Here is a 19493-nt window from a genome sequence, read left to right on the forward strand (position 1 = left end):
ACCAATGCATCATGGCTCCTATTGGGAGATTGCGGAAGAACCCTCACACGGAGATGCTTAGGCCTAGTGAGGCATCGGTCTTAGAAGCACATGGATGTTTCAGACATCTTGAGACCTATTATGTCATCTGTCTGCTCGTTACAGTTAGTGATTCTAGTTCTTTAAGTGAGTTCTAAAAGTCACTCAGACTGGTCATTTAGTACAAAGAGAAGGGGCCTAGGATTCCTCTGGACCGTTTATGCTTGTTTTACCTTTGAGGTTATAGACATTTCCGAGTGCCTATGTACTGGCATGTGTTCATTTGGAAAATAACTGTCTTCAGAGCAAAGGTAGAGCAGAACAACAGGAAACATGGGTCTTGGCAACTCATAGTCCTGTCCAAGAGATGACTTCTAAGGGCTCTTTGTTTTTTTTTCTTTTTTTTAAATTTATTTATTTATTAAGGATTTCTGCCTCCTCCCCGCCACCGCCTCCCATCTCCCCCCCTCCCCCGATCAAGTCCCCCTCCCTCATCAGCTCGAAGAGCAATCAGGGTTCCCTGACCTGTGGGAAGTCCAAGGACCGCCCGCCTCCATCCAGGTCTAGTAAGGTGAGCATCCAAACTGCCTAGGCTCCCCCAAAGCCAGTATGTGCAGTAGGATCAAAAACCCATTGCCATTGTTCTTGAGTTCTCAGTAGTCCTCATTGTCTGCTATGTTCAGCAAGTCCGGTTTTATCCCATGCTTTTTCAGACCCAGACCAGCTGGCCTTGGTGAGTTCCCAATAGAACATCCCCATTGTCTCAGTGTGTGGGTGTACCCCTTGCGATCCTGAGTTCCTTGCTCGTGCTCCCTCTCCTTCTGCTCCTGATTTGGACCTTGAGATTTCTGTCCGGTGCTCCAATGTGGGTCTCTGTCTCTGTCTCCTTTCATCGCCTGATGAAGGCTAATATTCAGGAGGATGCCTATATGTTTGTCTTTGGATTCACCTTCTTATTTAGCTTCTCTAGGATCGCGAATTGTAAGCTCAATGTCCTTTATTTATGGCTAGACACCAAATATGAGTGAGTACATCCCATGTTCCTCTTTTTGGGTCTGGTTTACCTCACTCAGGATAGTGTTTTCTATTTCCATCCATTTGTATGCAAAATTCAAGAAGTCCTTGTTTTTTACTGCTGAGTAATACTCTAATATGTATATATTCCATACTTTCTTCATCCATTCTTCCATTGAAGGGCATCTAGGTTGTTTCCAGGTTCTGGCTATTACAAACAATGCTGCTATGAATATAGTTGAGCATATACTTTTGTTGTATGATAGGGCCTCTCGTGGGTATATTCTCAAGAGTGGTATTGCTGGGTCCAGGGGTAGGTTGATCCTGAATTTCCTGAGAAACCGCCACACAGCTTTCCAGAGTGGTTGCACAAGTTTGCATTCCCACCAGCAATGGATGAGTGTACCCCTTTCTCCACAACCTCTCCAGCAAAGGCTATCATTGGTGTTTTTTATTTTAGCCATTCTGACAGGTGTAAGATGGTATCTTAAAGTTGTCTTGATTTGCATTTCCCTGATCGCTAAGGAAGTTGAGCATGACCTTAAGTGTCTTTTGGCCATTTGAAGTTCTTCTGTTGAGAATTCTCTGTTCAGCTCAGTGCCCCATTTTATAATTGGGTTGATTAGCCTTTTACGGTCTAGTTTCTTGGGTTCTTTATATATTTTGGAGATCAGACCTTTGTCAGTTGCGGGGAAAGGGCTCTTTGTTAATGCCAACAAAAACTAGTTATAACCTGCCACAGCCCTGCCGCAGCCTGCTTCAGGTCCTGAGACAGGGAAAGGGCGTCAGGGTGAAGAAATGAATTAACTCTCTGACCACCAGATGAGTTTCACCCAAGTGGCTGGCCCTGGATAGCTCGAGCCATATTTATTTATTTGTTTGTTTGTTTGTTTATTCTTCTATTTGTTTGCTTGCTTGTTTGTTCATTTATTTATTTGTTTGTTTAGTTCATTAGTTGGTGTTTTGAGACAGGGTTTCTCTGTATAGCTTTGGTGCCAGTCCTGGAACTCACTCTGTAGACCAGGCTGGCCTCTAATTCACAGAGATCAAACTGCCTCTACCTCCTGGGTGCTGGGATTGAAGGTATGTACCACTACCACCATCTTTATTTGTACTTCAAAAAAAAAAAAAACATGTTTTTCCATCATACTAACAAACTTGTTTTTCCCATTCTCAAGCAAAATAAATATGTCAAATACATTTTTCCCAACTTTTACATCAAACATCTTTTCAACCAAAAACAACACTTAACCATTTTGCTAACTTGGCCCTATATCTAGCCAGGAAAAGCTAACAGGTGATGAACCTACACTATGACCAGGGTAACAAGTAAGCCATGTTTATGGGCATAAGCATAAATATCTAGAAAGGAGATTGGCAGCACGGTCATTTATCAAAACAACAATAGGCTCTCCCCTAGGCCTATGTCTTTCCAAGTTATGGACTTTTGACCAGAATTATAGTACCAACAGTGAAATTCCTTTCTTATGAAGCCAGCCCCTAATCCAATCAGAAAATGGTTACTCACACACAATAATTACAGCACTATTCCCTGGCAATCAGAATTACAGCATGCATGACTGGACAGGGTATTTTACTGGGGTCTTTTTTCTACCAGAAGTATTTCTGAACATTTACCTTGAGTGTGGCATAAGGTACACATATAATAAAATCATGATGCTGATTTGCAAGCCAAGTTTAGCTGGACATTTGGTGCTTTCATATTTTATTTGGCAGTCTTTTGTAGTTTTGTGGTGATGAAATAAATTAATTCATGTAAAGTGCCCAGCGTGATGCCAAGCGTAGAGGTCCATGTGCATGAGGACAGTCTTGGGAAGTCTGGAGGTGCATCTATCCTGGAATCATTTCACGCTCCATCACCACCCTGGGAAGCAGCATCCTAGTTCAGATGTGAGCAAATCTGTAGGAAGAGTCTTCCTCCTGGTGTGCTGAACAAAGAGCCATTCTCTCATGTTTTACACTTTCCTTTTCCTTCTGTTCTTGAGATTTGTACAATTAATTTCATTTGACTTTACCCATTAGCCACTCATAATTAATGAGTATTATTTTCTTTGTCCCACTAGTAAGAGTACTGCTCTTAAAAATAGTGCTAGGTTTGGGACTATGATTGAAGAGGCAAGAACAGAGTGAACAAAAGCATTGGTTCCACTTCTTTGAGTTTGAAACTGCAAAACATGGTAGATCAGATTTTCTTAGCCCAATGACTCTACCACACAAAGCAGCTAGTCACACTATTTTTTCCTATCTACTTCATTGTATGCTAGACCCATCATCTAGGCACGGAGAAGAGTCATTAGCCAGACAGTGCCCTTCGTTCTTCATTGGCGTTGTGAGATGATGCTTTGCTGTTATAATGATTCATTAGTTTCCCAAGTGATTCCTAGCACCTCTTTTATCTCACTTTTAAAACCCTAAGTGGGCCTTTCCCATTTAGGCATAATCACTTCTCTTTACATAGAGATGGCATTTGATACTGGGATGTTATTGATTTCACCAGAGAGAAGCTTTTATTTTATTTTTCTTCCAGGGAGCTCTAGTGTTCCCCATGCTCTGAGTATACCAGTATTAAATGTACAACTTGATAATAACACAGTTACAACTATGATTTATTAAGCAAGGTATTGACTGAGTATCATCTGCCTTAAGAACTATTATGTGTATGTGCTATCTCTTTTAATTTCCGTTGTACCCCTAGTCTATTATCCTTATTTTATAGCTGGGGAAACTAAGGCACAAGGAAGGGTAGTATACAGACAAGAAATGGTGAAGGCAAGATTCCAGTTCAAGTCAGTTTTAGACAAAAACCTGAAATAGTTCAGTTTTTGGCATAAGAAACTCAGGTAGGGGTTAGATAGAACCTAACTGGTTCTATTGAGCACACCATAGTCTCCTTAACGGCATGCCACTGTTTAGTCCCACGAGTGCCATTGTACTTTGTAGCTTTTCCTTTGTGTTCTGTTTTCTACCGGATTTATTTTTAAAATCCTCCCAGTCTCTGGCTCTGATATAAAATTTATTCATGTTTCCCTGCATTTCAGTGATTACCTCCTGAATAAGCATTAAATCCTGGTCCTAAATTCACAGATTCAGTCAATACCTTGTCAGGTACTTTTCTATCTAGGAAGGAAGAGGCAGGGACGAGGTAAATGCTCAGCTGATCTGTAGAATGATCTTTATTGTGACACCACACCCTCACTTTGGGAAAAATGCTCTGTTGTTTCCAGATGTTCTGCAGACTCCCAGAGAGTTGCCGTAGTGTTCTCGAAGGATGGGTTTACACTTGGTTACAATTTGGAAAGCAGAATGACTTCCCTAAAAGTGAAAATGTCATCACCAATAACCAAATTAGAACCTTACCTATGAATTTCTTAGGTTTATTTTCTATTCTGTCATCTTTAGGTTGTTTTTTTTCTAGACGAGAATGGTTTGAGTGTGAAATTGTGTTTTCTCATCCCTCTTTCCTTGAAAACGGACATTTTCTTGAGAAGTTGGACTGTTTCTAAACCTCAGGAAATCTACTTTAACAGATCTGAAACGTGGGCAAAATTATCCAGTCGTTTTTCTATTTGAAGGATGGATCTTTGGTGGGGAGGGGGAGGCCCACATGACTTTAAGATGCATGGGAGAAAAGACGCAGGGCTACTCTGGGCTTAGATTCCGTTTGTCTTTGCATGGAAGGTGGATAGGGTGCCTCTCAGAGCAGCTGGCGCTGTGGGTGGTACTAACACGAATCCTTCATCTGAATCTCTTCCTCTATAAGTGGATTTTGTAGATCTATGTTGTGAATTTAAGAAATAGTGGGGCAGGTACTTAGGAAAATAATCATGCGTGGGTCTGGTAAGCACAGGCATCAGTGCTCCTGGCTCTCATTTGCTGAGAAATAAAATTAGGCTTTCTGAAAAATCCACACCAAATTCTCCTATTTGCATTTTCTCTTTCCTCTGCCAAGAAAAACAGACACGTATTTTGACCTAGCAGATCCACTCCGGTAGGATTTTCTGCATGATCTTGGTTGCATTCAGAGTGAATGAAGAAAGGCTGAGAAAAAGCAGCCACAGAGAAAACCAATTGAGAGCTCTCTGGGGAGGCCATCATGTTTGTGGAATTTGAAACTGCTTCTTAGACCCAAGGCTACTTCAGTGAGTTTTATTTTTAAGAAGCTGGAAGAGATTTAAGTGCCTAACGTGGGAGCATACAACTAAAACGCGCAGGCCTGGGGCCTAAAAGCATACGCCCTTAGCCGTAGTATGCAGCCAAGGCATGGAAAGTCTTGTGCTTGCTTCAGAGTTGAGCAGCTGGTGTGTCAAGGCCTGGCTCCTTTGACGCATGCGCTGTGAGTGGCAGCTCCTCCCACTCTGCTCCTTGCTGAGATCAACAGTTGTCTGTAACTGAAAGAGTGAACAGCATGTGGTAATGCTGAAAATCTCAGCCTTTCTGTTCTCCACCCTCACTGGAGCTCGAATTTCTCACTTCTCAGCAGCACTAGGCCTCGCCATCCAGGAGACTACACAGCGCCAAGGAGACCTCTCTTTGGGACTCACAGGAACCTCTTGGTGTTTGTAGCTTTTGCTATAAGAATGTGTTATAATTTAGGACACGACCATCCTTCTAATCCTGGGAAAGATAAAAGCAAGTTTCTTGAAGGTGACCCATAAGTTGAAGCTCTCAGATGTTTAGTTCTGCCTGTACCTGAGAGGCCTTTCTCACTGTTAGCCAAATGCAGTTCTCCAGTACGTCCCAAGTCCATTTGGCGATAGGTCCACTCAGTGTTGATCACCTGAGGGGATAGCTTTAGCATTCCAGATTGTTCCACATTGAACAGTGTTGATGAGTGCTGGAAACGCAGTTAGGAATCGGAGGATGGAAACTTTTACAGAAGCAGGCATGTCCCTCCCTACACATGTGTCTAGTTTCTGACTCTAGACCCTCCTTTCTTCCTTCTTCCAAGATTTTCTCTGCGCTCCGGCTGGTGCAGTTGACCAGGTACAAGGACACAATTCCCTGGCTTGGTTCTCCATGCTGCTCGCCTCCAACTTTATACCGATATAAGAATACTTAAGTCACTTGAGAGGGCTCAGATCCAAATTCTCAATTTAAAATGTGGCATCTTTCCTCCCTGCTGCATTCAAAACCATTCCATATAAGAATTTATTTTGGAATCTAAGTTTTATATTTTGAAATAACACAGTTTACCTATTCTGTAAAAAAAGAAAAAGAAAAGAAAATCTGTCCTTGGAGATTTCTGTTGAACATGCATACTTCTTGACATCAGCTATCAATTTTATCTTTAGATTATAAAAAAAATGAGAGAACAGCCCAGATCCAGTATTATCTATTATGTGGATATCATCATAGAAAATACCATTTATGCTCCCTCCCTTGCTTAATTTACATATTTCCTATCATTTGTGTTTCATAGAGAAGGGTAGCATTTGATTTGCGATACTTTATTTTACTTTTAATATGAACTATTCTTTCTGTTTGATTAAGGACTATTATGCCATAAAAGCCTTTAGCAATATCTTAAATTAAACATAATTAGAAAAGTAAATCTTCTACTGTAGAAAATGTGTATCATGACCAGTTTTTAATACTTTCCCCTTTATGAGCAAGGACATTATTATTTTACTTTTATTATTAGCGTGCACTTAGTATACAAAACGACAGTTTTGTGGTGACCTCTTGATACAAGTCTGTCATGTGCCTTCATTACCCTCACCTGCTCATGAGTCTCGAGTTCCCAGTCTCATACTTTCCAGTTGTGTCCTTTTTTATCGCAAATACCGTTTCTATTTTTATATCTTTGCATATTTTAAACTCTAGACTCTGCATACGAGAGAAAACAAGGTGATATTTGTTTTCTGAGTCTGGGCTGTTTCACTTAAACACAGCAACCTCCAGTTCCAGCCATTTTCCTACAAATGATGTAATATCATTCATGTGGGGTATGTGTATGCCATGCGATGCTATTATTTTCTGGTCTATTGGGGTGTCTCAGAACGTCCTTACCTGTGCTGATATCTTGAGGTGTTTTCCTAGAGCAGAAGATGGGTACAGTGGCCCATACCTATAACGATTATATTCAGGAAGCAGAGGCAAGAGCATTGTTACAAGGTTCGAGTCTGGTCTACTCAGTGAACTCCTGGTCAGGCACAGGTGGTGAGAGACTAACTCAACAAAACAAACCAAATGAAACAAAAATTGAGGACGTCTTTCATCAAGAAAACAAAAGACAGACAGTGCTGATAAGGGTATGAGAGAAGGTGGACCCTTCTTCCCTGCTGCTGGGATTAGAAACTGGGATGGACGTTATGGAAACGGATTCGGCTTTTTCTCAAAACACTAAAAGCCGAACTGTCACGTTATCAAGCTCCTAGGCCCATCCCCAGAAGAACTCGATAGCTTACCACAGGGAAACTGGCTCATCCATGGTATCGTTGCTCTGCTCACAACTGCAAGGAACTGGAATCAACCTAGATGCCCATCAGTGGGTGGAAGGACACAGAAAATACGGGACATAAACACTGTGGGATCGTATTCAGGTACACATTAAAATGAAATTTTGGCTTTTGAAGGAAATAGATGCACAGGAGAATTTTATATTAAGCCTGGTAGCCCAGGTTATAAAGAAAAATACCACATGTTCTCTTTCGTATGTGTATTTTAGCTTTTAACCTTCGTGGTTTATATCAATGTGAGGATGAGTGGAAACTGGAAAGGGGTCTACGAGAGAATTAAAAAAGAGGCTTCCAGGGAGAGAGGACTAGAGTATATCCAATATAGACATAAAATGGGACCTTTAGTGGTGGAAAGGTTTAAGCAGGATTGGGGAGAGAGAGAGGAGGGACAGGAGGGGCTGGGGGAGAGTCAGCTGGAACCGTGGATGGAAACGTTCTAAAGAACCCTGTCACTTTAAAGATGAGGCTCCAGCAGTTCTCGGAAAAGGTCGGGCTTTGACCTTTCTGATTTGGCTCTATTGTAAAACTGTTTATAAATATTTCACTAATTACAAAAAGAAAAAAGCAACAGTTGTGTGTGTTGTGTAAATACTACTGTGTGTGTAAATACTGTGTAAACATAATGTGTGTATGTGTAAATACTGTGTGTGTAAGTAATTGTGTGTGTGTGTGTGCGTGTGCATGTGTAAAGAAGGCTGGGATTACAGAAATGACAGCTACTGGTTTTCACTCTCAACCACTTGGCCCCTTGAAAGTGTAATCACTTGATGCAGTTTAGATTTAGTAAAGACTACCAAGGCAATCCTGAACCAAAAGAATAGGGGGCCAAGTGTCACCACACCTGATTTTAAGCTTTGATTTTAAGATCTGTAGTAATAAAAACAGCATGGTACTGGCACAAAAAACAGACACCTAGACCAATGGGGGTAGAATTGAGTACCCACAAGAAGTCCAACAACTATAGTCACTCGATTGCTGAGAAAGATGCCAAAAATATACATTTTTAAAAAGGACAGCATCCCTCAACAAATAGTTTTGGGAAAATCGTATCTCACCCTCAGGAATACCAACCAGGTCCTGTTCTCTCACCGTGTGTAATACTCAGCTCTAAGTGGCTCAAGGACCTCAGCATAAGACCTGGTAACCCTAAAATTGTTAGAAGAAAAAGGAGGGGCATAGTTCAACTTCTAGGCTCAGGTAAAAGCCTTCAGAACGGCTTGGCAGCACAGGAAGTAAGACTGACATTGGACAAATGTGGTCTCAAGAATTTCAAAGGCTTCTGTACAACAAAGGAAACTGTTAAGTGGGCGAATAGACAGCCCACAGAAAGGAGAAAATCTTTGCCAACTATTCATCTGACAGAAGAGTGCAGTCTAGAATACAGAAAGAACCAAAATGAAAAAAAAAAACTAAACATTAAGAAAATAAACAACTCAATTAAAACTGGGCATCAGAACTGAAGTGAAAATTCTCAAAAGAATAAATGCAGATGGTTAGGAAACATTTTACAAAGTGCCTAGCATCCTGGGGCATCTGGAAAATACAAACTAAAACTACGTTAAGATTCTGCCTCAAACTTCCAGCATTCCTTAGCTGTCAGTAGTTCTTGGTGTAGGGTTGCGACTTCGTGACTTTCTCCATCCAACCGTTGTCCCTGTTCAGCTTATGTTTGGGCAGCCAAGCTGGTGAGACTCGGCAGGTGTAACCTCTGACACTCCTGGGAGACTCAACGTCACAGGAAACTCCCTGGCCCTCTGCCATTTACGTCTCTCCAGCCCCTCTTCTTCAGTGTTCCCTGAGCCTGAGGTATGGGAGTCATATTGTAGATGAGATGCAGCTCTTGGGACTGGGACCACAGCTCTCCATTTGATTCTTTATGGCTTTCAGTAATGGAAAGAGAAGTTTCCCTGATGAGGGTTGGCTCTCTGTTTGTTTTGGAGGGGTATTATATTTTGTCTATGTGGCTGCTGTGAACAGGATTGTTCTCCTAGTTCCTTTTTCAGTTTGCTTGTCATTGATAAATGGGAAGACTACTAATTAATATGCAATAATTTTGAATTTTGTCGACCAAATGGTCAGCTCTGAAAGCACATATACAAGTAACATTACATAGAATGAGAAGGTTGTATTTATATATTAAGGAATGTGTGTATTCATGCATGTGTGTGTTTATAAAATAATTAATGAAGAAAGAGTCCATAAATTTGAAAGAAAGCAAGGAGGGTTATATGGGAGAGTTTGGAGGGAGGGGAGGAAAGGGCAAATTTAAATTGTAGTCTTAAAAGTAAAAGAAACAGTTTCAAACTTGTGCGGCTGTCATAAGAGCCTATTGCTTGGTAAACCAGAGTGTTTTCAAAGAGCTGAAGATGTCGTGAGGACTGCTATGAAATGCTGTCTCCTGGATGCAATAGGCTATCACACACATGACCTCATAGCGTCTGTGGCTACTGAACAAAATCAGGCCATCCCCCAAATCCCGGCATATGTGGGATAGATGATCTCCAAGCCCAGCCCTTACGGAGGAGTTACTGACAATCGATAGTAGCCGAGGAAGGGTTGTGATCACGGGAACGTTTTCCATCGTGCAGTGAGTGACACCACACCCCTATACATACTGACCATTCTTAGTGTGCTCACAAATAAATAAATGCATAAAAAACAAATCCGATGTGCAGTTCAGAGAGGGGTGTGTTGAAGTGTATCTACAGAATTTGAGTAGAGAATTGGGGGTGTAGATATGAACATACTATATAAAAATATACATAAATTCACACACACACACATATACACATATATATATGTATGTCTCAAAAATAAAGAAAAGGAGATTTTGCAAAGTGATAATAAATGCTTTTTTATATACTCTTATAGCTATCTATATATAACCTATCAAGGTACCTTCTTTTCCTCCTTTTTTAAAAAAAATAGCAGTCTTTCTTATAGCATTTTCTTACATCTTGTGTATTAGGTGGGAATAGGAAAATCGGAGCATTTTGTAACCTATGACCATTACTGCCACTAATGAGGTAAAACCACAGTTAAAAGACTTCAGCTGAGCAACGGCTGTAGTTGACGGCTTGTTCTGGGTATTGCAGCAGATAAAGGATGGACTCAGTGTGATCTGGGGCTGCAGTGAATTGCAGCTCCATAGGGGATGCTAACCACGATGAAGCAAATCTATATAAAGAAGAGTAGCATTCTCCATATACTCTGCATTCTTTATTCTGTGCTATGGACCTTAATTTTATGGCAAATGTACATTAGGGAAAATAAAAAGAATAAATAGCTTCATAGGCTCATTAGAAGGAAACTCTATATTCACATAACGGGACCAAAAAAAGAAAATCAGAGACAGAGAATGTGATGGGGCCTTGACAGTAGAGAGGGGATGCCTCTCTTCAGACAGCTGTGAGATGGACCCCCTAAACCACTGGCTCTTCATTGAGAAACACATGCTTGAAGTTTCGTTTTTGTTCCCCTTGTATATAAGCATCTTGCTAAAACCCAAGCTAGATCCAAATCTTAAGTGAACCTTTTTTGTCACATTGTTTACGCAGATGAAACACCTTTCATTAAATGTGAATGCCATTGCAAAGTTGCTCTTGTTGGCTCTGGGTTCAACCCTATCCAGGCAGAAGGGCCATGATGGAGAGTTGAGGTCTAACCTTGTCTATCCATCAAACATGTGAAGAGTCAGTCACACATTTGGAGATCTTTCAGACTTGATAGCCTTTTAGCCTGTTAAGATAGCTCAGGGTTGGGTATATATATATCTTTGAGGAATATTTTTAGTTTCTCTCTTTAACTACTTTAGTCTCCGTAGTTTTGTATTAGGTTGCATATTTATTCTAATTTTTAAAAATGTTTCACTTGAGGAGCTGGAGGGATGGCTCAGCCAGCACTTGAGGGTGCTGACATAGGTCTAGGTTCCATTCCTGAGCTCACATGCTCCCAGCTTGTATCCGTCTGTAACCCCTGTGCCCACAGACCCAGTGCTCTCTTCTGGTCTTGTTGAACACCAGACATGCACATCATTCACAGAGATGCACAAAAAAGCCCACTCATACTTATAAAATTAAAAAATATTTGGAAGATATTTGATTTGAATCTGTCTGTTATTCCTGTCTTGCCTCATAGACACTTCCGTACTCTGATATTTTGATCCCAAGCTGAAGGTGCTAGTGACTATGATGAGGACCTTTGTGTAATAATCAATAAGTAAATAAATAAACACAAGATAAACCTATTGCATTTTACATATTAAAGCCATTGGCCATCAGCCAAACACTGTATGCTAAAGCTGGACATGTTCAGTTTCAAAAATTCGTTGGAAAGCATTCTGGTGCGCTCTCTCTCTCTCTCTCTCTCTCTCTCTCTCTCTCTCTCTCTCTCTTTCTCTCTCTCTGTCTCTCTCTCTCTCTCTCTCTCTCTCTCTCTGTCTCTCTCTCTCGTGGTGTGCGGACGAAGGTTCTGCTGTATCATTTTATACTATGTGTGTTCTAGAGTAGAGGAGGAAAGGTGCCTCGTGTCTTAAGGTTCCAGGCCTGATTTTAAGTTACACCATGAATGTTACCTCCTGCAACTTGGAGCCACTTTGTTAATCCATTTTTTAAAAATTGCAATAATTTCGAGCCTCTTTTCAATTGAATACCACCTATAATTTAGCATTTATAGTCTATGCTGGGAGTCTGAATTCTAAAGTTGAAGTAGTCATCACCTTTCATTGGACCGGTTCAAAAAATTTAAATGTCTAAGTATGTTGTATGTTTGCTGTGTGAAGGAAAACACTAAGGCTAAAATGTAATGTTTTAACTTTTTCTGGTTATCTTCGGTACTCCTTGGCATATTCTGTTCCTGCCCTTCTTCTCAATCACATTAATACATACTCTTCTTTATTATCCGTGGCATATTTTATCTATACCTGCATTCTTGGTGGTCTCCGTGGCAAATGGACAGTACTCAGTTATTATTTTGCTGTCTCCAGTGGGAGGTGTTTGTTCACAGACAGAACAAAGTGGAGATGGAAGAGCATGAGAACGTTTCTGACCATCTGAACTAGCTGACCATGGAAGGAAAAGATTAATACGTTGTTTTTATTGTAGAATAGCAGGGGGAGTGTTTATTTGTCCTGAGGAGAAGCTGTCCCACGGGTAACTTGAGACGTTGCCACGAAGCAGTTGCGTGCATGGATCTGAAAAGTGTCCTGCAGTGCCTGTTGTGTTAAACAGCATTCCCTGGCAGTTACAGGGTGCCCACTGGGGTCCCTGTTATTCCATATGTAGAAATCGCAGAGGGTTTTTGATCCTACTGCACGTACTGGCTTTGGGGGAGCCTAGGCAGTTTGGATGCTCACCTTAGGAGACCTGGATAGAGGTGGGCGGTCCTTGGACTTCCCACAGGTCAGGGAACCCTGATTGCTCTTCGAGCAGATGAGGGAGGGTGACTTGATCGGGGGAGGGGGAGGGAAATGGGAGGCGGTTGCGGGGAGGAGGCAGAAATCCTTAATAAATAAATAAATTAAAATTAAAAAAATAAAAAAAAAGAAATCATTCCCTGGCAGTTACAGGGTGCCCACTGGGGTCCCTGTTATTCGATACATAGAAATGCGTAGATAACCATGTATCCCTAATTAATTACTATGGGTGGTAACAGAAATAGCCTCCCTTACTAAATATTGACTGTGACTGACTGTGACAGCTAAGAGATTTTCCATATTAGTTTCTTCAATCGTGCTACATTATGAGGCTGTATTCATCAACCCTCGTTTTCAGACAGGGAGACTGAGACCTGGGAAGGTTTAGTGTGACCGAGTCAGAACTTCGATGCTGGCATGTAGCTTTGCTTTTGCTCCACTGTGTCTCACACTCACATCACAGCCTCATTCATTCATCCAACTCATACTTGCTGAGGGCGGACCCTGCATGAGGCACTGTTCTAAGAGCTGGGGCCCCAGTAAGCAAAGAGACCCCCTCCTAAGGCTCACCTTCAACTGGGTTAAGGAACTCATGAACATGCTGTAAGACAGAGGCTATGACTTCTTATCATAGACTTTTTGTGATGTAACTGAAATTTTATGTGAGACTAAATATACATAGTATGTCTGTCTGTCTGTCTGTCTATCTATCTATTTATAGATATAAAGATATTGTTTGGGGGCTGGAGAGATGTTTCAGAGGTTGAGAGCACTGACTGCTCTTCCAAAGGTCCTGAGTTCAATTCCCAGCAACTTCATGGTGACTCACAACCATCTGTAATGAGATTTGGTGTCCTCTTCTGGCCTGCAGGCAGATATGCCAGAACAAAGTATAAATACATACATACATACACACACACATACATACATATTTAAAAATTGCTTCTTTAGAACACACGCTCACACACTGCATGCTACTATGGCATGCTCATTTTATTCACCGTGTTGACTGTGTGTTTTAGACTTCGTAGATTCTGAAAATTCAAAAGGTTCTCAGTAAGAAGTGTTGTTTGGTTGTGAGCCTAGCCTTTAATGGCTAAACCGACTCTTCCCCCTGGTCTCCATTGGGTCCCTCCCCTCAGAGCTCTGGGAACTCCACAGAAGAGTGTGAGGAGGGGGAGAGCATGAGCTGCAGGAATCAACTAAGCAGGGGTCACAGGGGCTCAGGGAGACTGAAGCGGCTGTCACGGGGCCCACATGAGTCTGTGCTATGTCCTCTGTGTATATGTTATGGTTGTTGGCTTGGTGTTTTCGTGGGACTCCCAGCAGTGGAAGCAGGGGCATCTCTGCCTCTTTTGCCTGCTCTTGGGACTCCTGCTGGTTTCCCTTGCCCAGCCTTGTTCTTTGTGTTTGTGTCTTCTGCCATGTTCAGTTGATGTCACTGGGAGTCCTGCTCTGTTCTGGGAGGAGTTGGGTGGGGGAAATGGATCTGGGGGAGCGGGGATGGGGTCATGGGAGGAGTGGAGGGAGGGAACGTTATGATCAAGATGTACTGTATGAGAGAGAATAATTTATTTTTTTAATAAGTGTTGTTAATGATAAAACTACTGTTTGGTGTCCTGTTTTCTTTGGCTTACGTGGATGCATGGGACAGCAGAGAAAGGCCTTCTGTCTGTAGAACACACTCAGATGGTTGCAGAAACCTCTTGCAAGAGGCATGATTATTCTGTAACATGGATTGAAGGATCCTGCTACAGTTCTAATAAACGCTGCAGCCGAGAACGCTCATTGTGAGCAGGAAAATATTGATGTCCTGTTTTCTGTCATATTCTGAAGAACAAATCCTTCCACAAGAATGAATTAGTATCATTCTGAAAAGAGGGACATCATGGAGTGTTTTTCTTAAATGCCACATTCTGTCTACATAGAGAAAATGAGAATGATCATAAGTTTCCATGATTGGAAGCTAAGGTTTTGTTTTAGCTAGGAAAAATGCCAGTAAACACCACGAAGCGTGTCGCATTATTGAAGGCAGTTGTTTGATTTTTCTACCGGAAATATTTTTGGTACGTAGAGAGGGATGAGATGTGTGTCTTTGTCTTTTTTTCTCTGAAGTCACTTGTCTAAGAGGAGGGATCACTAGCAAGCTGTTCACTCAAGATGTTGATGTCGCTTCTCCTTGGGGGCCCTTAATGCTGGGCCCTCCTATATCAGCACAAACTCCATGGTTATCTTTCATTTCCCTAGAAGGTGGAGTCGGTTTACAAGGCCACCAGCTGGATATGCAAATCCTGCCCGACGGCCCAAAGAGTGAAGTGGACTTTTCAGAGATTCTTAATGCAATACAAGAAAGTAAGTTTCACTGGAATTTTAAATTCACAAGAGGAAAAGGTCTTGTAATTCTGGGCAAGGGTAAAAGAACTAGCAGCTTAGATGTTTCAAAACTCAAAAGAATAACCCACCCATGTTGTAAAAAGGATGCTGTATGCAATAATCTTTTTTTGTTTTTTGGTTTTTATTTTAGAATTTTTAATAACTAAGGAAACATTTTGTTTTGCAGCTAAACATTGACTTTAGACAAAAGTATATTATTTTGTTCCAAAATACTTTTTCCTAAAGTTTATATCATTGCTTATATTGCCTTTAATCATGCTTTCTTTAAAAATAAAATTCTATGTTTACATTTGAAGAAAAAAAGTAAGACAAAAAGAGAAAGAAATGTCATAAAGCCAATTCAATATAATCATATATGTCAGTAAAAGGATTGCAGGAAAGAAGCCACCAAAGAACCTCTGTCTTGACACTAACAACTCTAACAACAAAGCATTATCCTTACTCTTAGAGACACTGGTGATTTAGTGTCTCAATGCAATCATTTTCCCTTCAACTACCTGGAAATGACTAAACAGGACTTCTGTCTCTATCTCATTCTATTCCATGTATACATGCACATTATAGCAGCTTTAGATTTCCCAAAGAGTTCGGCTTTGTATGCAGTAATCTTGAGACAAGAAAAGGCACTGTAATTGTAGTTTATTTTTAAAGCTGAACCACAAGATATTGGGGTCTTTGGGGAATTCTGTTTATAATATTATGGTAGTTTAAAAATATTAAAAATATTTAGGTTCAGGACATTTATAACCAAAGAAAAATCATTGTTAACAAATACAAATATTGTTCCTCGGCACAAATGCAAGAAGAGCGAACGACATATTGGCCCACTAAGCCATATTCAGAACCACACTGTCTAAAGCAAGTATGTGGCGTCATCAGTGAAGGGCCGTGTCCAGGCATGAGCCCCTCCTTTCTGTTCATACCGACCATCAGCGGGAGGCATCTTCTTACACTGTCGCTGGTTTCCTTCTGTAACCATCTCCCAGAGTCCTATTTTGATCCACACAGTTGCTCAATTATAGATTAAGCCCTGAGGAAGCGGTTGTCACCTGTTTCACTAACGGTGAATTCTCGGCGATGACGTCAGTTGTCATCATACGACGCCGAGCTTGAAGAGTTTCTATCTGATCAGCATTTCAGAAAAAACAACTGGGTTTTTTTCCCCTGCTTTTAAATTGCATTTTCATACCAGTTTCTCTCTGGGTATGTGGCTCTGGGGATTGGACCCCAGAATGCAGGAAATGCTGTACTTCTGACCTCAATGAGCAGAATTTCTTACGAATACTTCTCATCGTGTCTATAGTTCTTCCCCCAGCATTGTACTGTTTTCTTGATTTTATAAATTAATGAATGGTTTGGTTAGGTTTTTTTTTTTTGTTGGTTTTTGTTTGCCTGTTTGTGGGATAACTGAAGATGGGAAAATTAACAGATTCCGGAGAGTCATTGGAGGTCAGATTCGAATGGGGACTGCTGTAGTCTTCATTCCCTCCATGAGTGAATTCTGTTCTGAATTTAAACATACTCAGAAGAAGATGAAGCTCTATTTGAAAGAAATGGTTTTAATTAAGAATACCAGTTCTTGTTCTAGATGGTAAATACTTCACATTGGCTAGTGAACACAAAAGAAAAACGTTCCCCAGGAGGATGGAAAATCAAATTAATAGACAGGGGACAGAAAATGACTTTTCATGGAGAGTTATACAATTATGTAATCACTTCATTTGCTGTGAAGGATGACAAATTGTACAGATCTCAAAGAATGAAAAATAATGTCTCCACTGACAAAATTGGGTTCCATATAAATGCTGAAGATGAATTTAATCAATGTGTTTTTAAGACTGAATTAACCTGCAACAAAATTAAGTAATAGTTCCTGAGGAAGTATTTTTTTTTTTACAGTAATCGGTCATGAGTAGATCAGTTAAAAATGTTTTTGTCTTTTGCTGTTAGCTGTCTGCTAGTTTAAAATGATTATATCTTTATGAATTTCTCGTGAATAGAGGAATACAAGTTTGCGGGTATTTTACTTATAAAGGTCAAAATAAGATCATGTTGCAGTGCTGGAGGGATGGCTCGGCAGTTGAGAGTATTTGGTACTGTTACAGAGGGCCTGAGTGTGGTTCCCAGCACCTGCATGGTGGCTCACAGCTGGCCATGGCTCCAGGTCCAGGAGGTCCGTGCCCTCTTCCTGAGATGGCTGGTCCATGCCCTCTTCCTGAGATGGCTGGTCCACGCCCTCTTCCTGAGATGACTGGTGTACATCCTCTTCCTGAGATGACTGGTGTACATCCTCTTCCTGAGATGGCTGGTCCACGCCCTCTTCCTGAGATGACTGGTGTACATCCTCTTCCTGAGATGACTGGTGTACATCCTCTTCCCTGAGATGGCTGGTCTATGCCCTCTTCCTGAGATGGCTGGTCCGTGCCCTCTTCCTGAGATGGCTGGTCCACACCCTCTTCCTGAGATGACTGTTGTACATCCTCTTCCTGAGATGACTGGTGTACATCCTCTTCCTGAGATGGCTGGAGGATCCCTTGAATTTCTTTGTCGGCAGATTTTCCTATCACCTAATGTTACTGTTTCTTTCTGACAGTGGGAGCTTTCAAGGGCTTAATATTTTACGGAGAAGAACCAGAGAGGAAAGATTAACTTCCTGATACCTCTGTCTCAGTTTTCTATAGATAGGACATAGCTTCTGCTGCAGTGGGTGGAAGATGAGGAGGCAGTTTCATTGGACTGTGGCCTCCTTGCTTTCTGTGCCCCCTCCTTAGTGCAGAAGATTCTTCGTCTCTAATCCTAAAAGGCTGATGTTTTCGAATGACATCACTAAGGTAACTGGAAGAAGGAAAAATAATGAGGCCAGCCTGGTCTACAGAGCAAGTGCCAGGACAGGCTCCAAAGCTACACAGAGAAACCTTGTCTCAAAAAACAAAACAACAACAATAATAATGTTCCAAGCATAGGAGGGGTGGTTAGCACAGAAGTCCCACCTATAGCTGAAGAGCTGTTGGCAATTGTTAGCAGCTGGAAAAGGAAGAGTCAGTTTCCCTAAGACTGTAGCCTCTGGTATATTGACTGTGCTCCAATGGAAGGCACACATCCAAAGATATATGGGCAATGCAAATTAAATTTAATGGATTAAAAAAATAAAAGAGAACACAAACTAAGTGGCTTGGGAAGGAGGGTAGATCTGGGAGAAACTGGTGTGTGAATATATCAGACACACACAAAATTCTCAAAAAACTAATACATATGTGTATGATTATGAGATACTGACAATTAGCTGATTGCTTTTAATTTTGAGAGCAATATTGAGCATCTCCTATTTGCTAACTCCTATGTCAGTCTTCCTCGTGACAGAAAACACAGACATGAAAGTAGATTTATTGCAAACAGTCTGGTGTTAAAATCGAGACATAAACCCTCTTTTTTCTTTTTTATATACCGAATTGCTTCTAGAAGTGCCCCTTTTTATGCTTCCTAGCGCTGCTCTGAGGTCGGTGTGCAATGCTTTCAGTGTTTCAGATGTAATAATCTGCAATTTATGACAGAAATAGCATAATGCGCTGGCGCTCTGCAGCACCAATCTAGACAGCGGGATTATGCGGCAGAGGCCTCGCACTTCTTCCTCTATGACCTATAATTTCACCTTGTTCTGTCTCCAACACAAAGTACCCCGATTAAAGTACTCTCGCATGGCGGTGACAACATGAGGTTATCCTGATGCATTTGGAAAATTAAAGCGCAATGAATCAAGTTCTTTGATTTTTTTAAGCCCCCCTCTCCGCTTCCTTTTAGACTGTTTCTCAAAGACTTTTACTGTTCTCTTCTTTTTAAATATTGCTTTTATACCATTGTCTCCCAATGTTGTCCTCTTGCCTGGGAGTGAGAGTAAAGGCTTTCTGCTCACACCTCCTCTCCCACCTAACACTAAATGCCAGCTCAACAAACATGTGGCTCGTAACTCATAATTAGTTAATCTGATTATTATCCTTGCAATACATTTGTGATCTCTTTGCCTTAGGTAATTAATAATCACTAACGCTGAACGCCCCAGACGACTCTCCCCTAGAGAAGCAGTTGAAGTAATTGTAAATGTTTGACGAGTGGAATCATTAGCGTTCTCATCACATAGACAGCCTCGGTCTGCCTGGTGAAGGGATCAAGGTATCCCC

At 41.2% G+C, this 19493-nt stretch overlaps 1 protein-coding gene across 5 annotated transcripts in view; it reads left to right on the forward strand.

Moving 5' to 3' along the window:
• Ano4 (anoctamin 4) overlaps positions 1 to 19493 on the forward strand; it is a 324827-nt gene that overhangs the window by 171522 nt on the left and 133812 nt on the right. For 3 of the 5 annotated variants that reach the window (XM_075954168.1, XM_075954171.1, XM_075954173.1), the window contains one exon: positions 15172 to 15276. The exons of the other annotated variants lie outside the window; for them this stretch is intronic. In XM_075954168.1, coding sequence (XP_075810283.1) covers positions 15172 to 15276 — 105 coding nt within the window. The remainder of the gene's footprint in view (positions 1 to 15171; positions 15277 to 19493) is intronic. 5 annotated transcript variants of the gene reach the window in all.

The sequence above is a fragment of the Microtus pennsylvanicus genome, chromosome 20 (genome assembly GCF_037038515.1).
Source record: "Microtus pennsylvanicus isolate mMicPen1 chromosome 20, mMicPen1.hap1, whole genome shotgun sequence".
NCBI classification, from domain to species: Eukaryota; Metazoa; Chordata; class Mammalia; order Rodentia; family Cricetidae; genus Microtus; species Microtus pennsylvanicus.